General features: G+C 47.0%; 1 protein-coding gene across 1 annotated transcript in view; it reads left to right on the forward strand.

The window, feature by feature from the left end:
• The first annotated feature begins 222 nt into the window (after positions 1-222).
• LOC146179722 (uncharacterized) overlaps positions 223-24,217 on the forward strand; it is a 43,939-nt gene continuing 19,944 nt past the window's right edge. Inside the window, exon 1 of the mRNA XM_084580257.1 lies at positions 223-1,391. Within this exon, the coding sequence (XP_084436383.1) occupies positions 223-1,391 (1,169 nt within the window). The remainder of the gene's footprint in view (positions 1,392-24,217) is intronic.

Genomic DNA, 24,217 nt, shown 5'->3' on the forward strand with positions numbered 1-24,217 from the left:
TTTGCCTTCAATAAAGCGACGCATTATAAAGATACGCCACATTTGTGAACCCTCGTGATAGCCTGCAAAGATATTCAGCGTGTTTAAAGGGCGATCGGTGAATTACGGCCACAATTTCTACTACGAAGGAAAATATACAAGTACGAAAGAGCAAAAGTAGCTACATATACTGAATAATAACCACTGTAACTATCTGGCGCCGCCGTAGCGAATGGACGTGTTATGTTGGGCTCCGTTGGAGCGGGTACAGCGGTCATGTCTGGCCGCGGAAACAGGCTTTTTGGTTCGGACAGTGATTATCAGGTTGTACTGCCAAGTTTGCCTACAGGTCGATTTGTTGAAAATACTGTTTTTTTGCACGGTGACATCAGGGCCCGCCCATACCGGGTGGAAGACTTTCGTGATGCGCTTGCTCCGCTTTCGCTCATGCCGGATGTTATCGCCCTGGGGGCGTACCGCATGAACCACGTCTGGGCCGTGACCTTCAAGGACGCTGACTCGATGAAGAGGATACTTCGCTTTGCAGACCTGCAGGTTAAAGGTGCTCGGTGTCTCGTCATCGATCCTGCTAACCGAGACGTCCGAATGAAGGTACACTGGTTGCTGCACAGTGTACCAGACGAAGACGTGCGGCTCGCCTTTGCTACTTTCGGGAGGGTGACAGATGTTGCAAAGGAGAAGTGGAGAGCACAGGGCGTGTCGGATAAGGGTTCAACAACAAGACTTGTGACACTCAAGTTGAATCCAGGTGTCAAGCTCGACGACCTTCCGCATCACTTGAGCGTCAGTGGCGAATTGGCTCTAGTGGTAGTGCCTGGCAGGGCCCCGCTTTGCCTGCGCTGCCAAGGTACAGGTCACATACGGCGTGAGTGCCGCATTCCGCGATGCAGCTCTTGCCGTCGGTTCGGACACGAAGAGAGTCAGTGCACTCGCACATACGCAAGCGTCACCGGTCCCGGCAAAAGCGATGAAGCGTTCGAGCTGTACATGGATGAGGCGGACGCTGAGGAGACTTCGCAAGCAGGAAAAGGACCAGCGGACAAGGAAGTATTGCAGCCTAATCTTCAAGTCCTTGTGCCGCAGAAGCCTAGTGTTCACGCTAGCCCACCGAGCAAACCAATAGTTACCGACCAAGAGGATTCTGCGTTGGAAAACGCGACGAACGACGACGAATCGAACATCGAGGGCGCCGAAGCACCCGCAATGGACGTTACTCAGGGAGCAGCTGGCGTCGGTGCCGGTATACTTCCCGGAAAGCGGCCGCGTGACCAGAAAGATACCGAGAGTGAGCAACTGGACGGCAGTGGCAGCGGGGAGCCGCCACCAAAAACAACCGGGAGACGGCCGGCCGTCAAATCGCGGCCGAACCCGAACGTCCCATCCGAGTCAAGGCAGGCGGTGAAACCGCCTCCATAATCCTTTGGCCTGTGTGGCCAGGTGGACTCAGTAAAGACGGTGCTGGCTGTGATCTGTACGGCGCCTGCGAAAGACTGGATTGGGGAACGCTGCATGGAGGCTTTATGCACTGTGAGTTTAGTGTTTTGTTACCCGCCACGAACTCTTATTAGCGGGGCTTTTGTTACTAAACATGGCGGTTAATCTCGATGTAACACTTCGTCTAGCATCTTTAAATGTCCGGGGTTTGGGAGCAAGAAGACGACAAAGTCAGCTGCGACGCCTAATTCTTGAAAATGACCTTGACCTAATCGCTATCCAAGAAACTAAGATTGAAAGCGAAGAGCTAACTGATCGTATGGCGTCGTCCTTTTCTTCTTTGTATGACGTATGCGTCTGCCATTCCGTCGGCGCGTCGGGTGGCTGCGTTTTATTTATTCGTAAAAGTTTAGGCATCAACGTTGCTTCCGTTGTGGCTTCCCAATGCGGTCGCCTTCTTGTTGTTGACTTTTCGTTTTCAAATTATAGTTATCGTGTTGTCTGTGTTTATGCTCCGAACGCGGTGAGCGAGCGCAGAACATTTTTCGAAAGTCTCGAAATGCATCTTAGGTGCGACAAGGTAGTAATATTGATAGGAGACTTCAACTGTGTTTGTTTCGCTCAGGACCGCGCAAAAAATTTGCCAGTGAGGGATAAGAGTGCTCAGCTGCTGCACTCTTTACTTAATGAGTGTAATCTCGAAGACGTTGGCTATTTGTTCTCTTACGACGCACACCCTAAATACACGCATTTTCAAAGGGATAGCCACGCCAGATTAGATCGCATTTATGTCTCTGTTGAACTGGCTTCATTGTGCACAGAGTATGACGTTAAGCCCGTAAGCTTCAGTGACCATTGCTTAGTAATTGGAACATTTGGCAGGAAACAGCGGAGGTCACGATTTAACTGGCACCTGTGGAAATTTAACGTGAAGCTTTTAGAGGACGACAGTTTTGTAAGAGAGACAACGAAAGAACTCGATAAATTACTTTTGACGCAGGCCGAAAGCTATATAGTTGAGTGGGAGGAGCTAAAGCAGAGAGTAAAGCTTTTAGCTATCAAAACTGCAAGCGCAATTCGATATGAGGAAAAAAGAAAAGAGAAAGAAATGCACGAGGAGCTTGAGTTTTTGCTTAGCATGGATAGCATCCAGCCGGGAAGATATGCAGAAGAAATAAAAGCCTTGAAACGACAACTTGAAAACATTGACACTGAAAAGTATAAGGCAGCAGTGATAAGAGCAAGGTCGGAAAAATTTTGGGCGGGGGAGACGCCAACTAAGCGAGCGCTGTCAGATGAGAAACGGCACGCGTATCAAAAGGAAATACGGCAAATTGACAACCGAGGTGCTGTAACTAGTGACCCTGCTACTATCAAAAATACCTTTATAGAACACTACAATGAATTGCTTGGCCGTAAACGCGAAGTCAAAAATGGCTTTCAGGCAGAATTTTTGCGCCAAATGCCAAAGCTCGATGAGGATGTTAAAACGCGTCTAGAACGACCCATAAGTTTGACAGAAATAGAAAGTGCGATAGACGACCTTCCAATGGGAAAGTCGCCAGGACCTGATGGGCTTGGCGCTGCTTTCTACAAAGCATTTAAAGATTACACTGCCCAGATTTTGCTTAAAGTGCTAGATGAGTCATACGAACGTAAGCAGGTCCCACCTTCGTTTTCTACCTCGCACATTGTTTTGATTCCGAAGTATGATGAGCCAGGAAAACGCCTGTTGGTGGGTTCTTATCGGCCGATAAGCCTCACCAACGTGGATTACAAAATATACATGAAAGTGCTGGCGAAAAGGCTTCAAAGTGTAATACCGAGTCTGGTTGGGCCACACCAGACGTGCGGCATTAAAGGTCGAAGCATCGCAACTAATGTGCACGTGGTACGAACTGTTTTGGAGTGTTGTGACGCGATTGGATCTCGAGTGGCAATGATACAGCTGGATCTCGCCAAAGCATTCGATCGCGTTTCGCACGATGCCTTGTTCGAAGTATTGACACACTCAAACATAGGGCGAGTGATTGAGGAAGGTGTTCGAATGGTGTATGCGAACTGCACGACACGGATAATTGTGAATGGAGAGCTCACTGACAGCATTCGTGTGCTGTCGTCAGTGAGGCAAGGCTGCCCCCTGTCACCCCTACTGTTCGCGGCCTACCTCGAGCCTCTCTGCCGGTCTATCATAAACAATGAACGTATAACTGGTTTTATGCTGCAGTCAGCACAGGTCAAAATGCTGGCATATGCAGATGACATCGCTGTATTCTGTTCAAGCAGAGAAAGCATTCAAGAAGTTACTGCCCTTGTTGAAAAATTCTGCCGACAGACAAGCTGTGAAGTAAATTGGGAAAAAAGTGCCGGTTTCTGGCATGGAGACTGGGATGTTACGCCTGAATACTTTTCTCGTTTGCAATGGTCAAAATTGCCGACCCAGTATTTAGGCGTGCCGCTTGAATCGTACCAAGATCCCACCCCATTCTGGGCTGGCCAAGCAGAGAGAGCGAGAGAGAAAGCTGATTCATGGCAGGGCAAGCCGTTGTCAATGTTCTCACGCGCTTATGTGTGCAATGTTTTCCTTGTGGCAAAGATATGGTACGTAATGAATGTGCTTTCGGCGACGCGTGTTAGCATTCAAAAAATTCATCGTGTCTTTGCCGTTTTCATGTGGTCATCAACATGGGAAAAGTGCAGCAGAACCAACCTCTTTCTGCCTGTTAAGGCGGGGGGCTTGGGCCTTGTGCATCTCTTTTTGCGACAGGTTGTCTCGCGTTTTTTTTTCCTTCGTGATCAAAACGACAAATTCTTGAGGACGGTCATGCAAGTACGACTGTGTAAAATGCTTCCAGAATACGTTGTCTGTTCTGGTGAGAATATGAGTGGCGCTTTAAAAGGGTACATGCGCGAAGTTGTCTTGTCTTTCAGAATGTTGCATGCGCGTTTTTCAATGGAATACTTGAGCAAAGTGTGTAAGAAGAAGCTGTACAAAGATCTTCTGGATGTGATGATACCGTTGCCGATTTACCGTGCACCACACCGTGGAGGCCCCGGACAGGATGTCTTAAAGCGTGTGAAAAAGATGCCAGTTAGGCCTTCAGTTAAAACGTTCTTCTTTAAGCTACATTCCAACACATTACCTGTTAAAACCTGGTTACATGAAAGAGGCTTATTCGTTCCCTGGACAACAGACTGTCTCCTTTGCAAAAAACCAGAGACAATCGAGCACGTCTTTCTGGATTGCTGGGACCCAGTCTTTCACTGGGATGTTCTCCAGAGAACACTAAAGAAAGACCTTCCGTTAGATCCGTATGGCATACGGTTCCTTCCAGTCGAGAGTGAGGGTATTCCTTTGGATTTAGTCATGGTCCTGAGCCTCCACAGCCTGTGGAAAACAAGGATGCAGGTGCAACATGCAGATGTCAACACGCGTTCTGTACGCGAGAACTTTATCGAGAGTGTGCTGCTCCTTAGAGAAACGTATCGGGTGCTTTCTGATCCACCTGACTGGATCAGTGTGCTTGATGAACTGGCTGTCCTCAAAAAATTTTAAACCTTTCGTGACAGCCGAAGTCTGGTTGTTGCGAGTTTTACCATTATCGTGGATCTTTTTTGAATTGATGTGAACTCAAAACAGGCAATAAAGAAAAAAAAAAAAAGCGCCGTAGTGTAGTGGTTAAGGTGCCCGTCTGAAGACTATAAGGACCGAGGTTCGATTCCACATTCAGTACGGAAATATTTTTTCATTTTTTTTTAATTTTATATATTATTTTATATGTAGTCATTTTATTTTATATTGTTGCATGCTTTTTCTACCCTGGCGACGCGTTTCTTTCCGGAAACGAGGGCCATCAACCATACAGGCCATTCCCGTATCAGAGCTCCGCGCGGCTTCATTCCGGACTTTCCAGGGCAGTATAGGAATTTGCTGAAATAGCCCCCAATCCTGTATCCCAGATCCTGTACAATAAACCTGTATACGATTTCCTGTACGAATTTTATACAGGATTTTTCAGTAGGGATGTGATATTTGCCTACAATAGAGGCTTCTGAGGCGCCATTTACCTGCATGATATATCGGCACGCAGAGCGACCACGTTCGTCGAAGTCTCTGTTCAGAGAACAATGCTATGGTGCGGGGATTTATGTTACGCATTATTGACCTCCTGCCTGTTTACATTTACTAGATACATGTATATGTGTCCGGAAAGTTTGACGTGCGGCCAAAGTGAGAGCTCGATGCTGATGAGCCTGTATATGACAGGTTGCGAGATTCAACCTGGTTAAATTAGCTCCAAGTACTTCCATGAAATAAAGAAAAAGCAATTTGCGTGGCGGAGCGGTTAGCGCGAAAGCGCGAAACGCTACGGAACAAGCGGTTCTCCTAGAACTTGTTTCTTTGTTTTATTTTTCAGCTTTTTGATTGTATTTTAGGGTCTTCGTGCCTTTTTAGTTTTTGCTTTTTATCCGAACCCTTTTTTTCACCTGACGATCAGTGCCACCAGTGCAGAGCGTGCAACGCAACCCAATAGTACTGGAAGGCGATCCTGCTCGGCTCGCACTAGTTACAGGCCCAATAAGCCTTAGTCGAGCGCGCCCGAGCGGGGGCAATCGCCACTGGTGTCCCAACCTATGGGCCTCGACCTAGTACTTGTAAGGACTGGTTCCTGATGAGCTGTTCCAAACATACCTCCTGGCCCTTGTATAGCTAATAAATGTTCTTACCACCACCATCGTGCCAGTGTGCCGCGTCCAAGTGCTCCCAGTCTACAGCATCATACTGGGCCCATCATCAGGTATGATGCGGGGACGCTGGGACACAGCGACGCTGGATTTTGCAATAGGAATCACACCTTCCTGCCGTCTTTGAAATGCGTAAAAAACGTCTAGAGGGTCTTTGGACCACTAAAGTGCTATGGGGCGAAAGTGTGGTAGATCGTAACCCTCCACAACGGCACTTAATTCGATCTCCCTGTATTCTTTCACTCCCACCTTCCTCCCTTCCTTGAGATACTGCGCCCTTTTTATCCTGTAAATCAATTTGAAGCGTCGCTGATGCCTTCTGTATTTACGCCCTTTAATGTCAAGGTACATTTTCGTACTCTCAGTGTAGGTGGCATGTACAGGAAGGCGGACATAATCTACGTAACAACGTTCACAAATAATAAAAAACCTGGAAATTATAAATAAAAATGCGAATTCCTTAGGATTTTGGAGGAATTCATATGGGCTTAAATTGAAAGCTTTCAATGTTTACGTTCAGTAGAAGCATAATTGTTTTTATTTCGGTATGTTCGAAATATCAAAGCATCAAAAATACCTAGTACGAGGCTGAGCTGGGTTTTCTGCAAATATAAAGGCCACTTGTTATCATAGACACTTCCCCTGTAGTATTAAGCGAAAGAGACCTTCCAGGATTCGCAAGCCATGGATTACAATGCAACTATTTGAAAAAATAAAAACTAAACACAGGCTATACGATAAATTTATCAAATCACGTAATCCAGATGACTGGACTGAGTTCAAACGCTTTCGCTATAGCCTCACAAACGAACTGCGCAGCGCTAAAACCAACTATCATACCGACCTGTTTAAGTCATGTGAAGGCGACAGTCAGAAGACTTGGAAACAACTTAATGTCTTACGGAACCATACGCCGAGTTCCCAACTACCTGTGCAGATTGTTAAAAATGGTGTACAGATAAGCGATGAGTCACTGCCTGACTCCTTTAATGAATTTTTAACCAGCACTAATGACATTCCCGTATGTATGACCGCCTGCGATTTCATACCAACAAGCATTCTGGATACTATATTTATGCATCCAACCAATGAATCCGAATTAACCTGTCTCTTTTTTGAACTTAGCAATAGTCGTAGTCTGGACGTAGACAGCCTGCAGATAATGCCAATTAAGTATATCCTAGATATCATTGCTCCAGTGTTGACATATGTTTACAACTTATGCCTAAATGCCGGAATCTTCCCGCAGAAAATGCAAGTCGCTAAAGTAATCCCGTTATTCAAGCGTGGTGACAGGACCCTAATAACAAATTATAGGCCCATATCAATTCTGCCAGTTTTTTCAAAAGGTCTCGAAAAGATAATATTTAAACGTCTCTCTGCATTTCTTGAGGATAATTGCCTCTTAACTCACTGCCAGTACGCGTTCCGCAAACACCTGTCTACTCAGCTTGCCCTCTTGGAACAAAAAGAATTTATCCTTAGGAACATTGAACATCGTTTACTTACACTCGGTGTACTAATAGATTTTACAAAAGCTTTTGACTGCATTAATCATGAACTTCTACTTAAAAAGTTAACTTACTATGGTATACGTGGCGTTGCTCATGAAATAATTAGGTCATATCTGGGCTCTAGAGCTCAATATACACATGTCAATAACATATCCTCTCAAATAAAAAACATAAGAATAGGAGTGCCGCAGGGTAGTATACTTGGACCCCTCCTCTTCAATATTTATGTTAATGATATTGTTAATATTGATCATGACACCAAATACATCATCTATGCTGATGATACCACACTCCTGTTTTGTTCTCATGATACCTCACACTTAATAAGAATTGCTAATAAAGCACTAGAAAAACTACATGTATGGTCGATCAAAAACGGTCTCATAATAAATGCAACTAAAACAAAAGCCATATTATTCCAAGCCAAGAACAGAAATGCTACACTACCTGCAGACATCACACTTAATATGGATAAAATTGAACTAGTGAATTCAGTAAAATGCTTAGGAATTTTTTTCGACCATGACATGTCATGGAACAGCCATTCATCATCACTTGTAAGCAAACTATCCCAGGTAGTTGGACTAATTTTTTCCCTTAGGTATCTTCCCCGTAATATAAAATTGCTTATGTATAAATCTCTCTTTATGAGTCACCTTAATTACTGCTGTCTTGTCTGGGGTACCACGTCTGCCACAAATGTAGGTCGGTTATTTTTCCTTCAGAAAAAATTTCTGCGCGCGATATGCAATGTGAACTGGGATTTCCCAAGTGAACCTTTGTTCCAAGAGCTTAACATATTGAAAGTGCATAATTTATACAACTACATGTTAGTACACGCATACATTAAAGAATGCAAATTGAATAAGTTTGCCATCCGTTCAACAGCCAATCTTAAACAAAATCTACTTCACTACAAAACGCGATGTCCGGAATACTGGTATGTAACACACACGCGAACTAATTACGGTAAGCAAATGATTGCTCACACCCTACCTGCCTTACTCAATGCACTAATCTCGGAAAATATTGATGTTTTACATGTTTCATTATCTACTCTACACAATTATTTTGCCACTAATATTGAGTGTGTATTTATATTGTCAACCATTGGGTTAGTCATTGTAAATTAGCACTATATATGTTCCTTGCCAATTGTACTTCTTTTGTGACTGAGTGAGATTATTTTCATGCTGCTGTATTTTTTTTTCCTTTTTTACTAACCTATGTAGCTTTGCAGATTCACCTTTTTTGTTTGTTATTTTTGTTTCTTTCTTCATGCTTGTGCTTTATTGTATTGAAAGCATTGCCATTCCGCACAGCTGCTGCTGCCAACGAACGGGTTTTATGACCTGTCAAGCTGTTTCCGCAGCTTTTTTCCTCGAACCTGTCCGTTTACAACTGTACTTTGCAAACGGAAAATAAAGCACTTACTTACTACTTACTAAAACAGCATCAATGAGCGCGGTACCATATAATAATAATAATAATTGATTCACAGGAAGAGAAAGGCGCAGTATCCGTCACACTTGTGTCTGTGGACATCTGAACCACGCCGTAAGGGAAGGGAGAAAGGTGGGAGTTAAAGTGGAAAGAGAAAAAATTGGAGGCTTATCAAGGTAAGCCCAGTGGATGCGAAGCATGTTAAGCAGCTGCCTCAGTGTGGATGGGGCTAAGTAACGGAGACGTGGTTTTAGGTTAATCGTCGTAGGCATCTTGATCGCATACACGCCCGGCGCAAAGACGCTGGCGCGGTTGCGGGCACAGAGACTGACGCGACGGCGGGCGAGCGCCGCTTCATCCCTGGCGTGACGTCACATATCACGTGATGCAGCGATGGTCGCGCCGCCGCCGCGTCGCGCGCGACGGCGCGAACCGAAGCGTGGAGGCCTCCGCCGGGCGACGTCCGACGGCGCGATATGAGGCCCCATCTGCAGCCGGTGTGACGTCATCCCGTGACTTCACATCATGTGATCTCACTTCAAGGTCAATGGTGGCCACCGCCGGGAGGCGACCGACGGCGCGATATGAGGCCCGATCCGCAGCCGGTGTGACGTCATCACGTGACGTCATGTCACGTGACCCCACTTCAGGGTCAATAGTGGCCACCGCAGGGAGTCGCGCGAAGGCCCGAAACCTACGTTAATATGCTTCGTATAAAAGAGGAGCCGTAGTGGTGGGCTAAGGAGTAATTTCGACCACTTGGGGATCTTTAACATGCGCTGACATCGCACATCACACGGACGCCTCTTCGTTTCACCTCCATCGAAGCGCTGCCGCCGAGGTCGGGTTCAGTCGGGCGTCTTACCACTGCACCACCCCGGCGGGGCAGCGGTACCATTGCCTAAATTCATTTTCGTCTTCATCCAATAAACAAGTGTATTTGTTTGGTTTGGTTTGGTTTTGAGGTTTAACGTCCCAAAGCGACTGAGGCTATGAGAGACGCCGTAGTGGAGAACTCCGGAAATTTCGACCACCTGGGGTTCTTTAACGTGCACTTACATCGCACAGCACTCGGGCGCCTAGCTTTTCGCCTCTAGGGAAAAGCGGCCGCCGAGGCCGGGATTCGATCCTGCGTCTTTGGACACAGTAGTCGAGCGCTCTAACCACTGTGCCACCCCGGCCGGGCACAAATGTACTTCAATAGCGCAACTAGAATAAAAGCTGCATGAGATGGAATCTCAGACACACCCTTGATATCGGCCTTCTATAAATATATATATACACACATGTGTGGAAATATCCTTTGACTCCTTCATACCTCATATACAAATGTACTTGTATATGAGGTATGAAGGCGTCAAAGGATATTTGCACACAATATATATATAAGATGAGGCAGGGGCGCACAAACGAAAACAAAGGTCGGGGCCCGGCCGAAACGTCGGAAATAAACCTTTGTTTTCGTTTGTGCGACTTTTATGAAATATATATATATATATATATATATATATATATATATATATATATATATATATATATATATATATATATATATACATATAATAAATGCTCTGAGAAGGCCTATATCAAGGGTGTGTCTGAAATTCTATCTCATGTAGCTTTTATTCTGGTTGTGCTATAGAGCTTTTTAATTGGTTCACAGGAAGGGAAAGGCGCATATCTGTCACACTTGTGTCTGTGGACACCTGAACCGCGCCGTAAGGGAGGGAAGGTAGGAGTTGAAGTGCAAAACGAGAAAGAGGAGCCGTATTGGAGGGCTCCGGAGTAATTTCGACCACCTGTGGACCTTTATCGTGTGCTGACATCGCACAGCACACGGAAACCTCTCCATTTCGTCTCCATCGAAACGCAGCCGCCGAGGTCGGGTTCGAACCCAGGTATTCCGGACAGTAGTCGGGCGTATTGAGTTTGTAGTGTTCACAGATCTCGTGGTACCTGTTTAACTACTAAAGATTTTCCACTACGCATAAAGAGGTAAACAACGAAGAGGTTAAAAGTCTTCGCAGACTACAGGCCGGAAATTGTCCCAACCCAGTATGGCTGTCGAAAACTGTAAACAATGTGGACAGAGAGGTACACTAGACTACATAATTTGGCAATGCCCGTTTTCGCCTGGGGCAAAGGCCAACATTCAAGATTCGTAATTTTTGGGAGTTTCTTCTACAAAGCGAAAACCTTGAAACCTAAAATGAAGTCGTCCACCTTTCGGCTCAGGCGGCGAAGAATTAGTGTATTCTTTCGCGCTCCATGTCGCGTTGTCCCACCCTTCCATTCTGGTCTGCATAACTGAGTAGGGGAGTATGAGAACCTCTTATATCTGTAGAGTTTTCAATCAGTCTAGTTGCACTATACATGCTGCGGGCGATATTTGCAATAAGGTCTAAAAATAAACCAAAACTACAAGCGAAAGAAACCGGTCGCATTTTGTTGACAGGAAAGTCAAGTGTTTGTTTTGTAAGTATTGAATTCAGGTTGTTTGTTACTAATGATAAATATTCGCTTTAGATAGTAAATTAGACTTACAGAGTAGCAGATTGCTTTCACAAATCCCAATTTCATCATTTGCGGTAAGGAAACATCACTTGTACTATTATTTACACTCGCAAAGAAATTCTGCGAAATGTTGATGCCGACTCTGTTGCCATCAAATTCGCACGCCGCTATACTGCTGCTCTCGACATGATTTCAGGAGACGAAACAACCTGCAGCCATGATGGGTGGCCCCCTTGTACACTAAGGGTGGTATGCTGATGATTATTGCTTCGCGTCCGTATTTGGTGCCCATGAAGGCGGGAGGTACAGTGAACGAGCCGCTCGCACTTTGCAATGGCGATAATGTCTACCAAAGGGTAAGGACATAAATGTGCGGAACGTTATATGTCAGTTGTAACCAATAAAAGCAAATACAGTCGTGTTAACGGTATTGCTGCCACGAACGAAGAAACCATCGCCAACTTATAGGTCTACCGATGCACTGGGCTGTAGGGCCAAGCCGAGGCGGCAATTGCATTTTCCATCGATCTGATTTTTGGGGTTGCTATACTTTATCAGAATAAAGTATAGTAACCCCAAAAACACAAAGATCAGATCGATGGAGAATACTTTATCTGGATATCACAGCCCTTCACCATAAAAATGCAGTTACACCACAACTCATAGAAATACACATATCAACAACCTCTGCTCGAGGACATAGTTTTGTTCGGTTCCGAGTCATGTCGGCAGTGGAAGCAATGAGAGAGCAGACTTTCGCGCTGCCCAAGCCCATGAAAAACGAATAAAGAACATAGATATACCATACATAGACTGCATGATGCTAGTGAACAGCAGACTAAAGGACGAATGGCAGTTATCATGGAGTAGGGATGTAAATAATAAACTGCAGTTGGTGAAGCCCACTTTAGGGAAATGGAAATCATGTCGCCATCAAGAACGTTTTATAGAAGTGATTTTATGCCGTCTCCGCATTGGCCACACACAGATGACACACAACGTTTTGTTGAGAAACGAAAACAAATCTCTGTGTGAAGAATGAGGGCAGGAACTCACTATAAACCACATTTTGCTTTCATGCAGAAGACTTGAAATGCTAAGAAAAAAGTATTTTAATCAATTTTACGATGAACACATTTCTTTTTATCCAGCTTTGATTTTAGGTGAAAGCAGACTTGTCGATCCATCATGTATTTTTAACTTTTTAACGGAAGAAAATGTTTTACGGAAACTGTAGAATAACTAGTGTACGCCCCTTACAACCTTGTGCTTGGCGCATGATAGCCTGAGCTGCTTATGCGCCATTAAACCCAACACAACACGCAACTTTATCTGCTTGAAAGACTGATCACATCAGGGCTCTTTATCGAAAATAATGAAGCGTGGTTCGTGCAGGTGTTCTTCAACGAAGAAATTGTAGAAGAAGGACGTTCAGGACGGCGTCGAGGTCGACGGGGAAGCGGGGCGATCAAAACCAACACGATCTGCGCGATGGAAATTCCACACACCTTCTTCTTTCTCATCAGCGTCCAGCGAAGGGGTCCATCTTCTTCTTCACAGGGCCCCCCAGGGAAAAAGGAGCCATCCTGGCGACTTAAGGGGACGAAGACACAATGGGGTCATAGAACGGCTTAAGACGCTGCACATGAACATTTTCACGGCCACGGCGTCGCAAATCGGAACATGGCTTAAGCGGCTCAACAACATAGTTATCTGGTGAAGTGCGCTCGACGACGCGGTAGGGCCCATGATACTTTGAGATCAGTTTTGTTGAGAGGCCGGGGCTGCCGGATGGAACCCATAGCCACACGAATGGGTCGGCCTCGAAGTGCGGTGCATTCGTTTGAATGGTGTCATGGCGATATTTTTGGCGCCACTGAGAGTCGGTTGTGAATGTCCGTGCAATCTGGCGGCATTCTTCTGCGTGCTGTGCATCTTCGGTCACTGTGGTACATTTTGATGCGTCAGGGTTGTAGGGGAGGACAGTATGAGGGGAGCAGATGGATACCGACCGTAAAGCAATGAGAACGGAGAGAAACCCGTGCTGGATTGCGTAGCAGTGTTGTACGCGTAGGTGATGTAAGGAAGGACAATGTCCCAGTTTGTGTGATTGATCTGACGTACTTCGCGAGCATGTTACCGAGGGTGCGATTAAATCGTTCAGTAAGGCTGTTGGTTTGCGGGTGGTAGGCGGTGCAAGTCTGGTGAATGATTTTGCACTGAGCGAGCAGGGCTTGAATGTCGTCAGATAAGAAAGTACGGCCTCTGTCGCTGAGTAATGCACGGGGAGCACCGTGACGGAGAATGAAGTTCAATAAGGAACCGGCCACATCGCTGGCTGTTGCAGCTGGGAGCGCGGCGGTTTCGGCATATCGCGTCAGGTGGTCGACGGCGACAATGACCCAGCGATTGCCGTCAGCTATGTGCGGAAGAGGGCCATAGAGGTCAATTCCAATGCGGTCGAAGGGTCTAAGCGTGCATCTGAGAGGCTGTAACTCACCAGCCGAACGGTGAGAAGCAGGTTTGCGGCGTTGGCAAGTCAAGCACGATCGAACGTACCTAAGTACCGAGCTGTACATACCGCGCTAATAGTAGCGAAGACGGATTCGAGTGTAGGTCTTGAAAACTCCGGTGTGACCACACTGCGGATCGGCGTGAAAAGCTGTACATATTTGAGTCCGTAGATGGCGCGGAATCACGAGGAGCCATTTCCGTCCACTCGAGTTGTAGTTGCGCCGGTAAAGGAGGTGATCCCGAATCTCATAGTGGGAAGCTTGATGGCGAAGTGCGCGTGAAAGGGTAATCGCTGAATTGTTGGAAAGGTAGACAATAAGGGATGCGATCCATGGATCCTTTCGTTCTTCAGCGGGCATGTCATTGATGTCGAGGGAAGATACTGCAGAGTCCGAGACGGAGCGGCTGGCAAGGTCGGCTGGCAGCGGTGAGAGAGACAAAGCGTCGGCGTCTGTATGCTTGCGACCAGATCGGTAAATAACACGGAGGTCATATTCTTGTAGACCAAGAGCCCGCCGTGCCAAGCGGCCGGGAGGGTTCTTGAGTGATGAAAGCCAGCAGAGGGCATGATGGTCCGTGACTACATCAAACGAAGGGCCGTAAAGGTAAGGGCGAAACTTTGTGAGGGCCCACACGGTGGCCAAACACTCGTTTTCCGTTACAGAGTAGTTTGTTTCGAGTTTTGTGAGAGTACGGCTGGCATACGAAACTGCGCATTCACCAAAGCTGGGGGGGGGGGGTGGAGGGCGCTGAGCAAGCACAGCGCCGATGCCGATACCACTGGCGTCTGCATGCACTTCGGTGGGCGCCTCAGGGTTAAAATGGCGCAGGATGGGTGGGGCTGTGAAGAGGCGGCGCAATGTGTTGTAGGCGTCCTGCATGCTGGTGACCACAGCGAAATATTTGAGGTATTGCCGAGGAGCTGAGTCAGCGGGGCGACAATGGAAGCAAAGTTCCGTATAAAACGCCGAAAGTATGAGCACAGCCCCAAAAAACTTCTTAATTGCTTGATGGTAGTAGGCGTCGGAAACTCGGTCACAGCTCGAAGTTTGGCGGTATCAGGACGTATACCCTTCTTGGACACAACGTGGCCTAAAATGGTCAGCTCACGAGCAGCGAAACGACACTTTTTCAAGTTGAGCTGCAGGCCGGCGTTCGCAATGCATGTCAAGACCTGCTTCAGACGAGAGATGTGGGTCGCAAAGTCCGGCGAGAACACCACGATGTTGTCAAGGTAGCAGAGGCACGTCTTCCACTTCAGGCCACGCAGTATAGTATCCATTATACGCTCGAATGTAGCAGGGGCATTACAGATACCGAAAGGCATGACGGTAAATTCAAAGAGGCCATCGGGGCTGACAAATGCGGTTTTAGGGCGATCTTCCGCAGCCATGGGTACCTGCCAGTAGTAGGATCGTAAATCGAGCGAAGAACAGAGTTCAGCACCTTGTAAGCAGTCCAATGCATCATCTATACGCGGAAGGGGGTAGACGTCTTTTCTCGTGATTTTGTTCAGGCGATGGTAGTCGACGCAGAAGCGTATAGAACCGTGTTTATTCCTTACTAAGACAACAGGAGAGGACCACGGACTGTTAGACGGCTCAATCACGCCATTCTCAAGCATAGTATGAACTTGGGCTTCAATAACTCGGCGCTCGGTGGCAGACACTCGATAGAGATGCTGGCGCAGAGGAGCAGGCGAACCGGTGTCAATATGGTGGGCAACAGTTGATGTGCGGCTCAAAGCAGGGTGATGAGAGTCGAATGAAGAGCGGAACTGATGAAGCAGTGCGAGGAGTTCAGAGCGTTGAGGGCCAGGAAGACTAGCATCGATGGAGCGGAGAAAACCGTCGGCAGAAGACTGGTCCAGCGCAAGAACAGGCGGTGTGAGTGCAGCCAAGTGAGCGGCCTGTGAAGCGGGTGTTGCGTCACAAGGGAGAATAGAATCAATGAGCTGGATGTTACCGAGGCATTCACCGCGACGCAGGGATAGGGGAAATAAGAACGGATAAAAAATTAAGATCGCGGTGAGGCCAGCTGATATAGAAAGTACAGCATAAGGCAGGGGGAGACTTTTGCGGTTTAGAAAGGTAGGTGATGGGGTGGAAACTACATCGGTACTGCGGGAAAAAGCAGAAGCGGTGGGCACAAGAACGAAAGAGCACGCAGGAAGATCAGTATCTCCGACAACGATGACTTTGGGATAAAGAACGTCCGGCGATGGTTCGTCTAGCGCAAAAATCTCCAGTTCGACACGAGCACAGTTAATCACCGCATTATGTCGCGACAGAAAATCCCAGCCCAAGATGAGAACATGCGAGCAGGAAGTCAAAACGACGAACTCTATTGCGTACACAGCTTCCTGAATGACGACTCGTGCTGTGCACACCGCTATAGTCTATCGTCGGGGCATTTGCCGTGCATAGCGACAATCCTGAAATTGGTGTCGTCACTTTGCACAATGAACGGCAAAGACTTGCAGCCATGGCAGAAACAGCAGCGCCGGTGTCGACCAGAGCCAGTACTATAACGCCGTCAACAGAAACTTCAAGCAGATTTTCAGGAGATACGTGAGGCCTTTGACAGTTCGCTCGTTGCGCAGTTCTCGCCTCAGGAACTGCGGCATGCAGTTTTCCTCATGCGCAAGATTGGGACGCCGACGCAGAGGAGATAGGGAGCGGCAACGCGGCGAGGTTGAGCGGAAAGTAGAAAAGGTAGTACGGTCTTTCGCAACGAAACCTGCAGATGAATCGGCGGCTGCGTACTGATCCCGGGTTGGCTGCCAGGAATGTGATGTTCGGAGCGATAGAAACTCATCGGGAGTGCGATTTCGGCAGTACCGGGCAGTATGGCTAGCACATCCACAAGAATAACAAATGGTACGGTTATCACTTGTTCGCCATGAACTGCGGCGCTGAGGTCGAGGCGGGACGAAAGGCTGTGGCGCCTGAAGATATTCCTGTACAGGCGCTGGAGGCGTAGCGTACATCACAGGGTAGCTAGGTGGCCGTGGTCGTGCAGCGACGGCAGCGTACGTCAGTGGAGCGACAGGGACGTTGGTGTATGGGAGGGGCTCCACGGCCGGCGCGGTCTGAGGCATGGGCGCTGGCGGAGGGGCAGATGGAAGGGCCTCCGCCACGCGGTCGGCGATGACCTGTCGAAGAGACGCCAAATTGCAGGACAGCTTGCAATTTGCTCGCAGCAGAGATATTTGGCGAGCAACTTCCTCGCGGATGAAGTCTTTGAGCTGCTGCAGCAGCGAGGAGGTGTCAGATGTTGCGGAGAGGCCAGAAATTGACTCTGCAGGCGCGGAAGGCTGTCGAGGGAGGATGCGCTGTTTGCGCAACTCATCGTAGCTCTGGCAGAGGTTTATAACTTGAGCAACGGTAGTCAAATCCCGGGAATTTTACATTTGAAAGGCGTCATGTTCGATGCCCTTCAGGATGGGCTTTATATTCTGTGGCTCGGACATCTGAGCATTTACGCGACTGCACAGGCAGAGTACATCGTCAATATAACTTGTAAATGTCTCGCCGAGCCGCTGTGTTCGATCCTGAAGACGTTGTTCGGCGCGGAGCTTTCGTACTGCTGGACGACCAAAGACGCTTGTAAGACTAGCCTTGAATGAGTCCCAAGTTGTGATATCGGCTTCGTGGTTACGATACCACAAGTTGGCAACGCCGGTCAAATAAAATGTGACGTTTGTTAACTTTGTGGCGTCGTCCCACTTATTGTACGAACTCACTCGCTCGTAAGAAGCAAGCCAGTCTTCGCAGTCAGTGTCGTCAGTCCCGCTGAAGAGCGCAGGGTCTCGCTGGCGTAAGCAGTCAGAGCAGACAATCGGCGGGGTCATCGGGTTAGCTGGGGGGTGTTCGTCGTTAGCCATACGAGTTAAAGGGAGTGTGCGGGTGCGATGCTCCAGCGTGAGACAAGGGTATCAGGCCGCACCTCCACCAAATGTAGAAGGACGTTCAGGACGGCGTCGAGGTCGACGGGGAAGCGGGGCGATCAAACCCAACGCGATCTTCGCGATGGTAATTCCACACACCTTCTTCTTTCTCATCAGCATCCAGCGAAGGGGTCCAACTTCTTCTTCACACAATTACTGTTTCGTGAGTAAGGTGAATATTCAGTAATTATTGTAAATAGTGTCAAATAAAAATTGCAAACGAAAACTTTCCTGAGGCGCTCAAGGCCTCCAGTATGTAACTCGCTTCCTTCGCCTGCCGCTGAAATGTATTTTTTTATCGCTAGCATCAAATTAGCCGGAACACGCATTGCATGCTTAAAAATGGTGCACCCTATATTTCAATCGACTTCATATATCATCGTATGACTACAACAACGAAAATCACCACTGATCACACTGAAAGTCTTGACAATATTTGCATGACAGCCTTTTATCACTTGAACAGGCTATAAATCACTCATATGAGGGCAGAATGGAAGCTAATGCTTTTGAAATATTTTCTAGGATGCCCGAGTGACACGTGCCCATGAGTGAAGTCCTCCGGGAAGGCCGCAGTAGCAGTCAAGCGATGGCTCGTAACAGGGAAGGATTGGAACGGCGGGCACAAGATCAAGGAAACATGACATCTTCAACTCAATCTATAAGTTAAAATCCGGAATAAATTGCCGTGAAGCCTAGCAATAAGGTGCGGTAAAAGCGCTACGTTTTATCAGGAGGGTTCTAGGTCTGTACCGAATATTTAAGAAAAAGTAATAAAAAGTGCTTTTTGAATCTACCTTTGTCGGTTCGCAGATCTATTTAAACTACGTAAGTATGGGTTGTTTTTAACCTTCCTGGAGAACATCGACATTGTTGATGAATGTAGGAGCTCGCATGGAGGAAAATATGGAGCATAAAATATACAGTCGTATTGCAGACGTTAAATGTGTGCACCACGGGTCATGAATGAGTAGACCACTGATTAGACATGGATAAGCAACCGGAAACCGAATACTGCCAACATGGTTGGACCATGCGTGGATAAGCCAAGGCCCATGTATGACCCTAGCGTGGCAGTAGGCCGGCCAAGTCAGCCTCCTCGACAGCCCTTCTTAGGCCATGGTCAATCACCGACCTCGGGCCGAGATGGGCGTACATGGTCGGCCGTTGAGCTTTAGTTAGCCCTATTTGCAAGGACCGAACGCAGGCCGACCGTGGGCTTCCCGCTTATGGCGTGCAGGACACTCTGACTAGGCGGTGAGTAATTTTCAATTTCTAATTATGAAGTTTTTTTCTTCTTTGCAGGTTGTTTGTTGGTGTTTTAGGACAGATGTCGATATCTTCTCTTGATCAGGGGACATCCCCCTGGTCAGCCAATTTTCCCGTAGACGAGTTTCCCCTGGACGCGTTCTCTCGAACTTGCATCAGCAGCGTTCCTGTTGCGTTTATCTCTTCGGATGGAGGCGTAATTAGGTTAAACAACTCTGACTCATTGCTGGCGGCGTTGAATGGGATACCTCCTTATATGCACATGTCTGATGTCCGATAGTTTGGCAGAGGATGCATCTTGTGCAGATAAGCAGACCACACCTGTTTGAAGAACTTCTCTAGTGTTCAACCTTCGGAAGTCACTCGGCGAGCGTTTCTAATCTCCTGCACTTAGCGAGTTCTGAAGTAATAGTGCGAGGTGTAGACTCGCGGTTAAGTCCTTCGGAAATCCTTGAGAAGCCCTCCCCTGCAGGGCTGATCTCAATGCGTCGTTGTCCAGTTTAGTTCATAGAGTTAAAACACCAACAGTCAGTAATTGCAACATCTGCTGGAACCATATGGCCATCAGAGGTAAATCAATGGCCCCTGCTTTTTAGGGTTGACCAGTTTTTGCCGCGGGCCCTGCAGTGTCGGAAATTTCGACACAGAGCAAATGTCTGTAAGTCAAATTCTATGTCCTGTGCGTGTGGTGCGCAGCATGAAACAGAACAGATCTGTGAAAAAAAAAGAGACATGCCTTTTGTTTAATGGTGGCCATCCTGTATGCTACCCTAACTCTTTTGCGAGGACACAGGCGATAAAAGGTTTGAGATAATAGATAAGCTTCGTTGCTTAAGGAGTGAGGCCAATACAATTGTGAAGAGAAGATACATGGTTACGCGAGTGTTGCAGCGCGACAGACACGTGAGGGATTGATATCTACAGCCATAGCAGCAGCGGTATAAAAGGCTATAGCAAAGGTCATCGACCATTTATTAGAAGCAGTTACGACTAGCATTGCTCAGCTAATGGCGCCATATATTTCCCCACTTATGTTAAAGCCAAATGCCTCTAAGGTACCTACGGCTGATTCCGCTACTGCTCCAGATAAGAATGTAGAAAAACCTTGTATTTCTTTACTGCACACGCAAAAAGAGCGCCCATTTCCAACTTCTGCCTCAATAGATTTGACCAGTGCAGCGGATGAGTAAAGTGACATGATGGATTTAGATTCTCTTGCTCTAAAACGTTGCCGTCTTCCGTTGGAAGGTGCTGGCTCTTCCTGCCTTCAAAATCTAAGAAGAACAATTCAGACACAAAAGTTCAGCACAGTATTTTGGAAAAAGCACTTGCTTCCGCAGATGAATGAACGACAGTTCCATTGCAATACTTTCAGAGACTTCATTCTGGGTATGTGGAACTGTCGTTCATTCAATCAACCTATAGTGATTTACTTTGTTCTTACAAATCAACATTTAGCTGACGTAATAGCGATTCAGAAAACTTGATTAACTAACGAAACGAAATTCAGCATGGCAAAATACCGAATATACAGGATCAATCGATCATCAAGGGGAGAGTGGAGGCTTAATGCTGTTAATATCGTCCTGGTATTGTCGCATGTTAAATTTAATATTTCCGTGGATTGGGGGGGGGGGGACTCCAATAGTGAAATTTTGGCTGTGGATATTTCCGTACCTGTATTTCATCCTATACTATCGGTAGTGTGTATTTTAAATGTGGAGTTCTCAACACGCTTCCTATTGATTCATTACTGTCCGCTGATCACCGGAGCTGTTGATAGGAGACTTTCATTCCCACCACACCACTTGGGAATTTAGAACAGATCATTATGGTCCTCATTCGTCGGATTGGGCCTGTCAGATTGCCCTGATCTGCGCGAACTCCCGTTGTCCAACTTTCACCAGTATCAGATTCAATGCTCTCCACTATGCGAGTACCAGTCCCTTCCTCTACTCCTGTAGGCTCTGCAACAAATTGTGATCACCTTCCAGTCAGGTTTCAAATTGTGTGTTTAATGGTGTTGAACTGTGGATTGAGCTAGTATTTAATCAATTATCGCCAATCGCCATTTTTAAAGATCACTACCTAGGGAACTGATAACAGTCCTGAATTTCTCTAATAAATGTGGAGCGACAGCCATTTGCCCCACTATCGATAGAAATTGGGAGCAATCTGAATATATGTCGGGAATGGTAAATTCATTCCTCCGGGTCCTTGGCGAAAGGCAGCCTGTACAAAAACTGTTCACAATTAATGCCCCGAAAATAAATATATTACAAACTTATTGCTGCAACTTTTAAGCGAATAGCGTCAAGGCAAATGATTATGACGAATAGAATTATGAGCATTTATCTCATAATTCACCCTCACATGACACACATCACAAAAACAAGATCACAAAACAGACGAGCAATGATTAGCTTGCTGGCATTGAGGAATAGATTTCCAATGCTGTGCAATGCACCCTCAAATATCTTCATCCTAGGGGAATTTGGGAATGTCATTAGAAACAATAGGTAGAGGTCTAGAGCATGATTATTCTGCGGTCGTTCCCCGTGCCCTCGAAACAAGTAATCAGTGTGATGACTTTGTTTATGTATCTATTTCTGAACTCTCCCAAATTATAAATCAATTACTTACTGCTTCTCCTGGCCCAGACTGGGGGACCTCTGTGATGATTAAACTAATTTTACGAGTCACCCAAAGATTTGCTTGAGCTTGTAAATAGTCTATTAGGACCCCATGGATTCCGGATGCCTGGCGTCTATCAGATGTTTCCTGTTCTTACAAAACATTGTGAAGGGTTAATCTTACATAATGTTAGACCGATTTCTTTAACTTCGAACCTGGTGAAATTGGTGGAACTTGAGCTATATGTTCCAGTCATTCTCCTCATCACAGTAAAGAAAAGGCTGAGTTCCTGTTAAATCGGTTTAAGGCCGGGCTGCTTAATATGACTTGCGTATAGTGACATTAGAAAGCCATGTCCGATTAGCCCGCTGGGATCGCCAATATGGTGCATCTGTTATTGTGGACATCAAAAAGTGTACGACATAGTTCAAGATCGGCTCCACCTGCGCTGACTCTACGTTCTAGGCTTGCCAGGCTAATCTGTTGTATCGGTCAGGAAATTGTACTGTTGTGAACGTAGGTTATTCTCACCTAAATTCAGACAGACACCAGGGGTGTCCAAAGGTGCGGTTCTGTCTCCCTTGCTTTTCAATCGTTTACTCAGGTCTGTTCCGACAACACGTGATGTGTCTACATACGTATTTAATGATGGCATAGCTTTCTTTGCAACAGCGGATTACTTAAATTTAGCGGCTCCACTATACTGTGGAAGGTGATCCTATTAGTCTCCCTATCACGGATCTCCGAAGAACGCTCAGGCCGAAAGCATGAACTATACACCAGCCGTCGTGCTGGTAGACCCAGGTCTAGGAATCTTTCTGTCGGTGTGTTGATGGGAAAGGGAAGTGCGGATCAAGGCACCCAAAGCGTTTGACATGTTTGGACAATTGTAGGTATGACGTAGTGTAAAGCACGCGGCTGAGGACGAAGGCACGGATAAGGCGACTAAGCTCGGGCTCATTCATGCCCCTATGCTGGCCCGAATCTCTGCGGATGAGGTGCGGTATCTCGCCTGCCACCTGCTTGAGTTTCTTTAGGGTGGTGGTGTTTTTACCTTTGCTCTGGATGTGTAGGTCCAAACGCGGAGGGTTTCAACCTCCGGTACCGGGCTCCCATTCACTTCAATAGTAATAGGGGAGCGGGGGGAATGGCGATTCTTGGGGCGGATGAGCAGCAGGTCGGACTTATGTGGAGAGCAATACAGTCCGATGCTCCTTGCGTAATTTTCGGTCTGGGTGGCTGCTTCCTGTAAGGTGTCTTCTATGCCACCATCACTGCCGTCAGTGGTCCACAGCGTGATGTCGTCGGCATAGAAGGGGTGTTTCAGATGCGGGATGTTTAACAGTTTTCGGGCGAGGGGGATTTGGGTGACGTTAAACAAAAAGGGGGAGAGGACGGACCTTTGCGGGGTGCCAACACTTTGAAGCGTGTAGAAGGAGGCAGAAAGAGGGCCGAAGTGTACCTCAGCCATGCGGTCAGTGAGAAATTCTCGAATATAAGTGTACGTTCGCGCACCTACATTCAATACGGATAGGGCAGTCATGATCGCCTGATTTTCGATGCGATCAAAACCTTTGGAAAGATTCAAAGCTAAGACCGCCTTTGTATGACAAGAAAAAATTGGGTCAAAAATGTCGTGGGTAAGTTTCAGCACGGCGTCCTGTGCGAACAGATGGGGTCGGAATCCCACCATGCTGTGCTCATATAGATTGTTGTCTGCCATATGTGTTGAAGCATCGCTAACGCATGTTCGAAGAGCTTCCCGAGGGAAAAGGTTAGAGATATTGGCGAAGGTTTTTAAGTGTAAGTGGTTTGTTAGGTTTGTGTATAAATATAACCTTCGCATGAAGCCAGGACTGCGGTAGAACACCCTCCACCCAGCACTGGTTAAAGTGTTCCTTAATATTGATGATGTACTGGTTTTCCAGATTACGGAGTATGGTGTTTGTCGTTTGTTCCAGAACAGATGTGGAGTTTGTTCGGAGACTAAGGAGGGCTGGTCTGAGTTCCGTCTCCGTGACCTCTGTGTCCAGTGTCGTATTGGGCTGTCCTGTATACGGGGGTAGAGGTGTGGGTGCTCTCGGAGAAATGTGTTCTGAAGTGTGTCTAGGAGGGCGTCAAGATCTTCAATGTTTTCGCGTATGAGGCGTGTCACGCGGTGTTGTGTTGATGCGGTGCATTTAGGGTTAATGAGATGTCG

The sequence above is a fragment of the Amblyomma maculatum genome, chromosome 9, assembly GCF_055883805.1.
Source record: "Amblyomma maculatum isolate TAMU_Amacu chromosome 9, ASM5588380v1, whole genome shotgun sequence".
NCBI classification, from domain to species: Eukaryota; Metazoa; Arthropoda; class Arachnida; order Ixodida; family Ixodidae; genus Amblyomma; species Amblyomma maculatum.